The sequence below is a fragment of the Prionailurus bengalensis genome, chromosome E4 (genome assembly GCF_016509475.1).
Source record: "Prionailurus bengalensis isolate Pbe53 chromosome E4, Fcat_Pben_1.1_paternal_pri, whole genome shotgun sequence".
In the NCBI taxonomy this organism is placed as follows: domain Eukaryota; kingdom Metazoa; phylum Chordata; class Mammalia; order Carnivora; family Felidae; genus Prionailurus; species Prionailurus bengalensis.
Window position 1 is genome coordinate 47,786,132 of NC_057360.1, and position 13,132 is coordinate 47,799,263.

Here is a 13,132-nt window from a genome sequence, read left to right on the forward strand (position 1 = left end):
CGCTCCAGACTGGCGAGGATCCCGGATGTTACCTCCTCCGGCGTACTGAGTCCCCGCCCTTTCTTCTTAGGCCCCGGCCCCTTCCGAATCCGCTACGGGTCCTGCACGGCCTAGGAAGAGTTTCACTGTCTCTTGGGTGGCTAGAGCGTCCTCCCGCGCTTAGTCGCGCTGCAGGTGACGGCGCCCGGAGGCTGTCGGGAAGTAGGCGGGGTGACGTGGGGTTGACGAGCTCAGCGGCGGGTTTGCCGAGATCAGTGCCCGGCGGCATCTGGTGCGGGGGGCGGCCAGAGCCTTAGGTGGAGCGGGGCGGTGTGTGGCCGGGGCCATGACGGGCAATGCCGGGGAGTGGTGCCTCATGGAAAGCGACCCCGGGGTCTTCACCGAGCTCATTAAAGGATTCGGTGAGAGCCAAGGGGACCGTCCTGGGCCGGGGGTCACGGGAGGAGGCCCAGGCTGGGCATAGAGTGGTTCTCCGCGGTCACCGCCGCCTCGCGTCTGAAGGGAAGCGACTCTGGAAACCTGGATCGCGGAGGGCTCTCGTCCCCGTCTCAGTCCTGGGCAGTCGCGTTTCCGCAGTGATTCCACATCACGAGGGCAGGGATCGTATCTGCCTTGTGCACTGTCGTATCATCAGGATTCGGCAGTTACTTGCTTAATTGACTGGAGCGCTTCCCCCCGCCCCCGCCCTTCCGTGTGTATCTTTCCCTTTCTACCATCGCTCTTCTGCGGAGCGCTCCCTATACCCGGCAGGTGTGCCCAGGTGCACGTCTCGGGCCATCAGTTCTGCAAGAAAACCTAGGGTGTGCCTCCTCCACGGTAGGGTATATGGCCCAAGCCGCGCAGGAACCCGAGATTCTAGTTACTCAAAGCCGAACACCTTGAGTGTGTGATTAGTTCTGCGGATGTTCCCACAGGCTCACTGCGTGGGACTGACGAGCCACTTCGCTGGTTATTCTCCCTGATCGTTTTTTGGCTTCCGGTAAAGTGGTTTCTTGAGCTAGTGCTCTAGACCAGAGGCCACATGCTTTCCTCAGCTTTTTTTTTTTTTCTGGCTGTGTTCCTTGTCTTACATCCTAAATAGTCAGCATATTTGACTTTTTATCCTTTCCTGCCCTTCTTGTTCCCATCCTTTTCTTTGGGCAGTAAGTTTATTTTTATGGCTACGTTTTTTTTTTTTTTCCAAGTATTATTAATTCTAGCTATTATGTTAAAACTTGTACTGGAGATGAAAATTAAACGTTGATATAGATACTATCGTACATAGCTGAATGTTTGGAATATAATTTATCAAGAATATGTTTACCTACGTTTGCTTACCTACGTATGTTTACCTATCAAGCGTATGTTCATAGGCACACTGGGAGGGTTTGGGAATTTTCATTGTGAATGAACCACGAGTGCTCCTCTAAAGAGCTGACACTCCAACTAATATGGTGTATTAATTGCTGTGTTAGAGTGTGTATAGAATGTAACGGGAACACAGGTCATGGAAGAGCACAGGCAGAAGGAAAAACATAAACAGTAGTAATGTTAAAGTATATGGCATAGGAAACACCTAGCAAAGTGACTAAAAATGTATGTGACAGACCAGAGGAATATTTCAATCTGAAGTTGAAAAGTAAACTGAGGCTAGATTGTTTGCTGAGTTGTATAGTTTGGACTGCCCTGTGGTTACTGGGGACTTAACTGTCAAAGATAATGGAATGCTGAAATGACATTTTTATAATTAAAAAAGGCTTACCAAGTGTAGTGTGCAGGGTGGAGTGGAATGAAGCCAGAGAAGCTAGAAGTCTCTTAAAATGGTTGGAGTCAGGTGATTAGCTTGACATAAACTAATAGGTTAAAGAGGAGGAGGTAATTGCAATAATTTTGCTATGTTTAAATCAATAGGACTGCTGACTGACTGGATGTAGGGGAAAAGGGGAAAATGACTCCATAGTTTCTAGCTTGAATGGCAGGTGAAGTATAAGAGAACAGGCTTGATGGATGAGAAAATTCAGTTTTGGACATTGAGTTTGAGATGTCTGTAGGTTTAGCCATAAAACTTACCTTTAAAACCTTAGCTATTATGACATAGTAAAGTTAACTTTAAGAAATACTATACTAGGCAAGTTTGTTTTTAAATTAATCCACTCCATTAACAGTTATTGCTTCAGTCCCATACGTATAGAAAACTTAGAATTGAAAATGATTATAAAAGTCATGCATAAAAGAATATGTAACTGCGTCGTCTTACACTACCACAAATTAAAAGTAATTGCTATTAATGGATTGGCCACATTAGCAGAAAAATGTTGCAAAAAGTTAAATGATGGTAGTTGTATATCATCATCAGATAGTTTCAAAGAGAAAACAAGTGTATTTCAATCATTTCCATTTTTTTCTTAGCCAGTTCTTGGCTTTAAAAAAATTTTTTGAAGTTCATTCTTTCAAAAGTGGACAATCTTACTGTGTTCTGAATGCAAATGTAAATTTATTTTAAAAGGCAGTTCATTGGAAGGGAAATTATTTGTGGAGTCAGTGAATATATAAATACAAATTTTAGTGGACTATAGCATCATGGTAAAACAAAATCCTTATTAAGAAACTGATGGAGCAGACACATACTTTTAATTGGTGTGGCACATACATAATTCATGAATGCACCAAAACAAACTATGATGGTCTACCAATTAAAAACAGAAGCTATAAACTTCTGTTTCCAGCCAGGATGGAATAGCAGGGACTGCATTTACTTTTCCCAGCTTTCATTTCAAGACCCCAGCTTTCATTTCAAGAAACTAGAAAAAAGAGCAAATGAAACCTGAAGTAAGCAGATGAAAGGAAATAATAAAGATCAGAGTTGAAATTAGTGAAACAGAAAAGAGAAAAGTAGTGGAGAAAATCAATGAAACTAAAAGCTGGTTTGTCAAAGATCAATAAAATGGACAAACCCCAAGTCAGCCTGGTCAGAAAAAAGAGAGGAAAAGGGCACCTGGCTGGCTCAGTTGGTAGGGCATGAAACTCTTTTAAATATTTATTTATTTTTGGCAGAATGCAAGCCAGGAAGGGGCAGAGAGAGGAGGACAGAGGATCCGAAGCTGGCTGTGTGCTGACAGGCTGACAGCAGCTAGCCCAGTGTGGGGCTTGAACTCATCAAGCATGAGATCATGACCTTTAGCTGAAGTCAGACACTCAACCCACTGAGCGACCCAGGTGCCCCAGTAGAGCATGCAACTCATGGTCTCAGGGTTGTAAGTTCAAGCCCCATGTTGGGTATGGAGATTTCTTAAAAATAAAATCTTAAAAATAAAAAATAAAAAATAAAGGAAAAGAAAAAGTAGAGGAGACACAATGACCAATATTAGGAGTAAGATGATACCACTATGGATTCTGTAGATTAAAAAGATAATAAGGGAATATTCTAAACATTATTATGCCAATCAATTTGACAACTTGGGTGAAATGTATAAATATCTTTAAAGACATAAATTACCAAAGCTTATACAAGAAGAAATGGATAACCAGTATAGCCTTACTTTATTAAATAAATTGAAATTGTAACTTAAAATCTTCCCACAGAGAGAACTGTAGCCAAAATTGCTTCACTGGTATATTATTTCAAATATTTAAGGATTAAGTAATACCAATTTTATACAAACTTTTCCCAGAAAAAATGGAGAGGAAGGAATATTTCCCAATATTCTCTGAGGGCCATCATTATCCTAACACCCAATACAGAAAAGACATTACAAGAAAAGGAAACTACAGACCTAACTCCATCATCAACATAAATGCAAAAATTCTTAAAAAAATATATTTTTTGATGTTTATTTATTTTTGAGAGAGAGAGAGAGAGACAGATAGAGCATGAGTGGGGAAAGGGAGACCGAATTAGAGCAGGCTCCAGGCTCTGAGCTGTCAGCACAGAGCCGGATGCGGGCTCAAACCCTTGAGGCATGAGATCATGACCTGAGCCAAAGTTGGATGCTTAACTGACTGAACAACTCAGGCGCTCCATAAATGCAAAAATTCTAAACAGAATTTTAGTAAATCAAATCTAATAATCTATTAAATGGACAATATGTCATGACTGAGTGGGGTTTATCCTAGGAATTCAGTGTTGGTTTAATATTTGGGATTCAATGTGATTCACCAAAGTAACACACACAAAAAAACCCAAAAAACTATATGATTATCTTTTTTTTTTAAATTTTTTAATGTTTATTTATTTTTGAGAGAGACAGAGACAGAATGCCAGTGGATTAGGGGCAGAGAGAGAGGGAGACACAGAATTGGAAGCAGGCTCCAGGCTCTGAACTGTCAGCACAGAGCCCGACGCGGGGCTCGAACTCACGGACCACAAGATCATGACCTGAGCCAAAGTCGGACGCTCAACCAACTGAGCCACCCAGGCGCCCCTATATGATTATCTTAATAGACACAAAAAGCATTTGATAAAATCCAACATCTGTTAAGAAATATGTGCTATTATATTTTACCCTGTTTGCCAGCTAACAAGTTAGCCTGTTTATATTATAAAGGATTGTATTGATATATTGATAAAGAGATAAAAGACTGTATTATGTATTAGCCTTGGCACAGTAGGCAACAGGAGATTCACATTTGCATTGGATCCCTTGCCCTACAAGTCCATGGGAGTGGCAGTAGATAGAGGTGGATGTTGCACACATGGGTCTGTGTCATAGCTAAGGAACCCTGAGTTTAGGGAACTTCTAATTTTATTAAAGAGGCTGCTAGCAAAACTGCTCGGCCTTTGGCTTTAGGAAGATACTATGGACAGCAAGTAAGTCTTGTCTTTGCACCAGGGGGAGACATTATCTATCTTTTAAGTCTGTTTATTGAAATAACATCCTTGAAAAGATAGTCCAGAACTCCTCCCAGAAGATAAGCAGAAACAGGAGAAACTCATTGAGAGTTGTCTCCCAATAAAATCCATTTTTCCTTTCTACCCCAAACATGCCAAACCTTCAGCTTCTCTGATTAATCTGACCTGACCCACAGAGCTGGTACCGAATCTGTTTAATTTATCTCTTATTGTGTTTACATTAGAAAGCAGTGGCTTTCTCCTTAAGTTTTTGTTTTGACCTTTCATCTTGGCTGAAGGCCATAATTCAGGTATAGGTAGTAATTGCACAGACTCCTGGGCTTGCCAGGAGGGAGTCTTGCAGAATTCCATCATTCACAACAACTCTGGCCCAGGAGTTGAGACAAATCTGAATGACTTTTGGGGCCAATATAGTGTTTCCTTGACATGAAGCTCTGTTAGGAGTTCTCCTGAGGTACATGTTTCCTTGTTTGGAGGAGAGAGGCAAGTTAATGCTTGGCTTTCATACAGAAAGTCAAAGTATACTTATGAGAGTGCATCTAGTATGCTTAGAAGCAAGTATTGCTTATAATTGTTGAGGACCCCAAAATGGAGCCTTCTCATTAGGGATACAAATTCACAGCTCTCCAGTTTGGGGTTCACAAATATTTGAGTCTAGTCCTTGTTTTTGGGGTGATTGTCCACAATGCAGATTTTCCTACTTGGTGACATCACTAACTAAAAGACATTTGTCCATACCATTGAATGACATGGTTAGGGATGATATCTGGGACTATTTTTTGTAGGAGGTGTAGAAGCCAGGGCCATGTCTTTACTTCTCGTAGATTTGGTGAGGTTAGGGGAATAACAAATTGTCAAAACTTTTGGAAGATAGCATTACATTTAAATTTAAAGCATTGGCAACAGAGGGCCCTCCCAGAGTTATTTTTCTTCAGGAGAAAAGCTCCAGGTGTATTTTAAAGAAAATTATTTTTGAAATTAGTTTTTGAATAGAACTATTTTACAGAGCCACCAGTATCATAATACAAATGTGTTAGTCAATACACAAATATCTCAAACATTTTCATTTCAGTACTTCCTTTCATTTTGGAGCAGAGTCCTGGTTTGGATGACAAATCCTATGTTAATCCTGTTTAAGACCTAGTTCAACTATCCATGAAAGTTGCTCTGATCAGCAAGGATAGTAATGATCTCTCCTGCTTCTTAACTTCCAGAAGGCTCTCTGGTGTACCTCTCATAGGCATGTTATGCATGCTGCACTTTGAGTTGTATATACCTGTTTCCTACTGGTTGTGAAGTTTTGTTTTGTTTATTTTTAAATAAAGTCTACCCACTACGTGGGGCTAGAATTCAGGACCCTGAGATCAAGAGTCACATGCTCTACTGACCCAGCCAGCCAGGCTCCCCTTAGTTGTGAAGTTCTTAAGTATTGCGACTATTGTTTATTATTTTCTGTCCATGCCAGGACCTAGTACCATGCTTGGCACATAAAAGGTATTTGTAAAATACCAGCATTTTGTTAACTTTTTAAAGCCTTCTCCCCACACCCACCTTTTTACTTAATATATGTTAGGGAGTCTGCATTAAGTGATTCTTTGTATTTAGTGTTTGATAATGTATACCTCACAAGAATTGTGTGGATTGGATGAAGCAGGAAGTATTCTTGTTTTATACATGAGGAAAGTGAGGCTCTAGGACATTATGTTCTTGCTCAAGTTTAAGAACTTTAAGGCAGTGCTCGGATTGGAACCAGGCCTCTTGAATCATTGCTTCTCTTTCCTATACCATGCATTATTTGAAATTGAATGTACATAAGGGAATTATTAGATACTGAATGTATATAAGGAGATAGGTATTAAGAGTTGAGTAGTATGTTTTTTGTACCCCAAAAGTTGTGTGTTTGTTTAGCTTAAAGTTGTTTAAACAGGCGTGATCACTTGAAATTCTACCCGTGCAAAAGATTTGGGGACACTTTTATGCAGTGGACTTTTGTTCTTTTAGTATACTATGTTTTAATGTTTGGCCTTTTTACAATTGATTTCCAATAGCAGTAACCAGTGTTAACAATTGCATTAGTGTCCTTTTGTGCCCTTTTCAATGCTCATAAATACAGGTTTACATTTGTAAGTTCTTTCCCCCAGCTTCCTATATGTAAATGTCTATCAAGATGTTTTCTACTACAAACAGCCTAGTAACTCTCCTTGTATATATATCTTTAATACAAGAGTGAATTCTTAATAGATAGTTGCTGAATATAACAAATTGAGTCCTGGAATGGTATGAATGCCCAAAGTCATGTAGTTGGTTGACTGAATTTTTTTTGTAACTTCTTTTTTTTTTTTTCCAGATAGGCCAAAGGCTTCTCTAGCTTTTACTTGACAATAATCTGGAATATTAAAAACTGTCCAGACTTTGGAACCAGATGTGGATTTTAATTAGTTTTTTTTTTTTTTTGTATATACTAGCTGTAGTGAATTTAGGCAAGACACTTAACATCCCTAACCCTCTTCTGTATAATACTTGCCTTGCAGTGATTAGAGAAAATGCATTTAAAGCACTTTACACATAGAAGGCACTGGTAAATATGGCTGTTTTTTTTGTATTTTGATGATACTAGCTAACATTTAGTAAACCCTTAGAGTGTGCCAGGCACTGTATTAAATGTATCTCATGCATACAAAATTATCTCATTTATTCCTCACAACAACTCCATGAATATGGGAACAGAGAGGTTGGTTATATAGCTAGTAAATGGAGGAGCTGGGATGCAAACCGTGGCATTTTTGAGGCCAGCCTCTTACTGGCCAGTTCGTGTACTGCGGCAAGAAGGCCCAGCTCAACATAGGCAATGTGCTCCCGGTGGGCACTATGCCTGAGGGCACTATTGTGTGTTGTCTGGAGGAGAAGCCTGGTGACCGGGGCAAGTTGGCCCGAGCCTCCGGAAACTACGCCACTGTCATCTCCCACAATCCAGAGACCAAGAAGACTCAAGTGAAGCTGCCTTCCGGCTCAAAGAAAGTAATTTCTTCAGCCAACAGAGCTGTGGTTGGTGTGGTGGCTGGAGGTGGCCGCATTGACAAGCCCATTCTGAAGGCTGGGCGTGCTTACCACAAGTATAAGGCAAACAGGAATTGTTGGCCACGTGTGCGTGGTGTGGCCATGAATCCCGTGGAGCATCCTTTTGGAGGTGGCAACCACCAGCACATTGGCAAACCCTCTACTATCCACAGAGATGCTCCTGCTGGCCGCAAAGTGGGTCTTATTGCTGCCCGCCGGACCGGGCGTCTGCGGGGAACCAAGACTGTGTAGGAGAAAGAAAACTAGGGACTGTTACTCTGATATGTACTACTAGAGTGGGGTGTCTTAGTCTTGGCAGTGTTGACATTTTGGGCCAGATAATTCTTTGCTGTTTGGCTGTCTTGTGCAGTGTAGGATGTTTAGCATCTCTGGCCTGTGTCCACTAGATGCAAGGCCTTCCCACTGGTGACAGTTGTGACGAATGTCTTCAGACATTATAAAACCTTTCTTAGGGAGGCAAGGGACAAGAAAAGTTTCCCTGATTGGGAACCACTGTCCTAAGGAAGGGTATGTTTGGCGGACTCTGAGGTAGTTGAAAATAAAATAAAATAAAATAAATAAAAAGTATAGAATTGGAATTTAGGGAAAGGGTCAGAGCTAAATATGTGATATGAAAGTCACTGGTAAGTGGTAGTTATTTATTACCACTTAAAAAAAAAGTGTAAGTAAAAGGGAAACAGCAATTGAGTAGAAAGAGTGGATTGTAAAAGAGACAGATTGAGAGGGACTGAGAAGTCGGGGTGGTGTTTCAGTGAAAATAAACTTGAAACCTCTTTCAATTGTAAAAGTAATATACTCCCATTATAAATAATTAGGAAATAGTAAAGGAATTAAAAGGATTTGTCTGTGAGCTTTATCAGTTTTACCATTTTAATTTGTCATGTCTCATGGCCCCTAAATGTACATTCCTTTCAGTTAGTATTTTATTTAATGGTGAAGGAAAAAATGAGTTATTTTGTTTTCTGAAGAAATAATTTCTTATTTCAGGTTGCCGAGGAGCCCAAGTAGAAGAAATATGGAGTTTAGAGCCTGAGAATTTTGAAAAATTAAAGTAAGTATTATCTTAGTTGTGTTAAAAATAATGTCTGTACTTTAAGCAGATTGTTGTCTATTTTACTTGGATTACAGTAGGATGAATATGTCATCTCCTTAAGTCTTTTTTCCATCTTGTGAGAGAGGTATTATTACTCTCATATCATAATCAAGACCTGAGACTCATATAAGTAACTTGCAAGGGATTAAAAACTAAGTCTCTGTAATTCCATATCAAGATGGTTGATTAATTTATTATAATATTCACTTATACATCAATAGGACTAGAAGACAGAACACATTTTCACATTAAAAATGTGAATACCTGAATATTAGTCTACAAAGCATATTTAGTACATAGCATATATTAATAGTAATTCAGAATCTGTCTGTGTGTTATTGCCTTGCTTCTTGGTGAGGTTAAAGTTCAGATTCCAAATGTAGATGCTAGGAAGTTTCTTCCTTTCTCCCATGCTTCTGACTTGTGAGCCTCTTCTTATCCCCAACCTTGTGCCCGTAAGAATGGACCCTGTATTGCAAATGGAGGACTAGGGAAATTTTCTTTGGAGGGAGAGTTGTTGGATTCTTGGAATATGACGAGGAGTAGGGTTTATTCATCTATATTGGAATTCAGTATAGGGTTAACTGCTTCTTTTAGTTTTGCTATGTTCTTATTTTCAGTTTTTAAGAGAGGTGATACAAGGTAGAAGTGAAAATCCAGATTTGAGAATAAACCTTTCATTATAATTCTGTTTTACCTGATGTAATTTTAAGGTTTATTAGCCTTGTCTTAGGCAACATTTTAATGACAATGAATAACAATAGAAATCTTTAAAAAATTTCTCAAACTTACTTCATTCGCAATATATTTGGTAAGTAACTGACTGAAATGTGATGTATTGACTGTGTGTTAAAAAACAAGAAAGGTTTGGTGCCACTAATTTGTACTTTCTTTTGTAGGCCAGTTCATGGGTTAATTTTTCTTTTCAAGTGGCAGCCAGGAGAAGAACCAGCAGGCTCTGTAGTTCAGGACTCCAGACTTGACACAATATTTTTTGCCAAGCAGGTATGGTCCTCGGATACTCTGAAGTCTTGAGAGCAATCCTTTTGATAAAAAGAACTGTATTTCACTTTTGTGTCTTTGGTATAGTAGTCCTCAAACTTTTTTGCCTTAGGATCCCTTTACGTTCTTAAAAATTATTGAGGTCTCCAAGAGCTTCTCTGTTTATGTGGATTATATTTATCAATATTTATTATATTAGACATTAAGACTAAGGCATTTGAGAGTTACTTACTGATTTAAAAATGACAAATGTATTACATGATAACATAAATAACACATTTTTAAATGAAATATAATCACATTTACCAAAACAAAATTAGCAAGAAGTTTTACATTTGCATTTTATGTTGTTTTTGCAAATTGTAAATATTTTGCAAATTATAAATATTGTTTTTGCAAATCTAATGTCTGTCTTAATAGTACATAGCTAGATTCTCCTATCTACTTCTTTATACTCCTACTTGCAGTGTTTTTGTTTTGTTCTGTTTTTGGTTGAAGTATATGAAGAAAATTCAGTCTCACACATATGTAGTTGGAAAGGGAGGAGTATTTTAATAATATTTTTCAGAGAATTCTATTCTTTGATATTATATCAAAACTCTAAAAATGTTTCTTTTTTAAATGTGAAATCTGAAACTTTTAAATCTGAAATCAGTAAACTTTGTTCTTTGTTATATTAAATTTTTTTTGGTTTATCTTTCTCTGCAAATGGATCTTATACTCATTCAGCATTCAGCAACGTTGTGCATTGGTCATTTCAAATATTCACCGACTTCTACAGATCTTCTGAATGTTGCCACATTTGTTTACATACCTTATCAACAAGTCACATGTATTAATATTACCATCTGTAGAATTAGAAAAGTTGTTAAGTATCAGGAAACTTTTAAACTCACAATGGAGGATCTAAGTCATACCAAATTCTAGTTTTCACTTGAAAGTTTAAATTTTATCAAGACAATAAATACTGTCAGGTTTTTTTCTTGAAGTAACAGACTCATTTTACACAATTCTGAGAAAAATATCTGCCACATGCCCTGTCTGAAAAACCGTATTTGTCTTCCATTTGTGCTCTCAAGTGAAAATGATGTTCCAAGATGTTAAAAGCAGCCAACTTAACTCACAACTCAAAACAATCATACCACTGCCCTTCCTTGAAATGATTAGCATGTTTTGGTTTGCAGCAGAAAGTGCTTTAATTTGTGCTACGTATTTCATTTGATAGACTATTAAAGACTTGTACTCCAAGGTCAGAATTTAATAAAAATAACTTTTACTGCTTCATTAAAGACAGTCTTCAGTAAAATTGGCTTTTTTTTTTTTTTAAACTGTGTATCTGTGTCAGTGAAACAGTTTAATGCCACTGCCTAGATTGGTGCTAAAATACCAGCAGTATTATCTACCATTGGTTGCTATTTTACTATCAGTGCAAATATGAAAGCAGGGAAGTAGGCAAGGACTGTCTTTGAATTACCATAGAAATGATTTTGAGCTCATGAACATCTTGAGAAGGGTCTTAGGAATTCCCAGGCTTCCATGGACCACACTTGACAAGGGCTGTTCCAGGACATACAGTGAAGTGTTTAGTATTAGGTGCTGCCGTATATCTATCTGGTCCATTGTTTGGAAAACAGAGAGTAAGTAAGACAGGTTTGATATTGAAAACTAAGCTAAGTATAATTGCACTTGTTTGAAAATTGCACTTATTTCTGAGACTCAAAAAATTGCTTAGGATAATCTGTTTAACCTTTAGAAAGGTCGAAAAATAAAAGTGCTAATTCTCATTACTGCACTTTAGCTCAAGGCTTTGCTATTCCACGTAGTAACTTGTTTTCCCTTTTTCTTTTACTACTTCTTTCCATTTCCCCCCAACTTTTTAAAATTGAGTGTTTTTAGAGAAATTAACACTGTCATGCTTTTACTTTACAGGTTAAGAAAACATTATTGTGTTGTTTTTTTTTTTATGATAGAACTTAAACTACAGAAATACATAGTGATAAAAGTGAATATCTTTGTAATCCTACACCCATTTCTACCAACTACTTTTAACAGTTTGACTCATTCATTTAGTCAACAAGTCGTTATTGAGCACTTTGTGCTAGGTATTAGGTACTAGGTATATATAATGGTCAACAAGACAAGGCGTGTCTCTTCTTAATAAGAACTATAATGATAACTATGCCAACAGTAGCCAACATTTATCATTCTTATTGGGTAGCAGATATTGTGCTTTAGATATATTGTTTATTTAATCCTTGCAACAACTCTGTGAGGTTGTTATCCTCATGTCACAGATGAAGAAATTCAGATGAAGAAATTGAAGCCTGGAGAAATTAACTTATTTTCCTGAGGTCACATGAGGTTTTTTTTTTTTTTTTTCCCCTTAAGTGTTTATTTGTTTGTTTTGACAGAGAGATAGAGAGAAAGGGAGAGAGAAAGAGAAAGAGCATGTGTGCAAGCTGAGGGAGGGGCAGAGAGAGGAATAAGAGAATCTCAAAAGGGCTCTGCGCTGACATGGGCTTGAGCCCAGGAATCATGGGATCATGATCTGAGCTGAAATCAAGGGTTGATGCTTTAACCAACTGAGCCATCCAGGTGCCCCGATATGTATTATTTTTTTTTTATTATTAATTTGTTTGTAGTAGTTGATCCTCAATAACACTGTGGTTTTTACAGATTCCTTATTATTTCACAAATGTGGAAACTGAGTCCCAGAGAGATTATGAAACTTGCCCAAGTTAAGCAGCTAGTCATTGGCAGAGTTGATGTGCAAACCTGGGCACTATATCTCTGAAGTGTCTGCTCTCAACCACATCACAACACTGACTCTTTAAAAGTATTCTTGGTATAAATGTCCTACAATTTATTTAATCTCTTAGTGATCAATATTTTGAGTTTCTAACTCTTCCCCTAACACAAATAATTTGTATATCATATTTGTGTACTTCTGTACTACTAATGTACTAATATTTGTGTCTGACAATTATTATAATTTTAAAACCACAGTTTGATTTTCAAGATCTAGATAGTAGAGAAAAAGTAGGGGACAGACAATTTTAAAAGTCCTTCAGGTGTTTTTTTCTCCTTTTAAAGACATTTTTTATTTTTTAAGGTATATAAAAATATGCACT

At 38.0% G+C, this 13,132-nt stretch overlaps 2 protein-coding genes across 3 annotated transcripts in view; both read left to right on the forward strand.

Annotated features, from left to right (window-relative positions):
- Positions 1–96: 96 nt before the first annotated feature.
- The window catches only part of UCHL5 (ubiquitin C-terminal hydrolase L5), a 41,918-nt gene continuing 28,882 nt past the window's right edge, over positions 97–13,132 (forward strand). Inside the window, exons 1-3 of one of the 2 annotated variants that reach the window (XM_043567853.1) lie at positions 97–401; positions 8,894–8,957; positions 9,899–10,004. In XM_043567853.1, coding sequence (XP_043423788.1) covers positions 326–401; positions 8,894–8,957; positions 9,899–10,004 — 246 coding nt within the window. In that variant the 5' untranslated portion in view covers positions 97–325. The remainder of the gene's footprint in view (positions 402–8,893; positions 8,958–9,898; positions 10,005–13,132) is intronic. The other variant, XM_043567854.1, reaches the window with a different exon arrangement.
- LOC122475766 (60S ribosomal protein L8-like) lies at positions 7,608–8,148 on the forward strand. Its single transcript, XM_043567859.1, has one exon. The coding sequence runs from the start codon at positions 7,697–7,699 to the stop codon at positions 8,135–8,137; it is 441 nt and encodes a 146-aa protein (XP_043423794.1). The 5' UTR covers positions 7,608–7,696; the 3' UTR covers positions 8,138–8,148.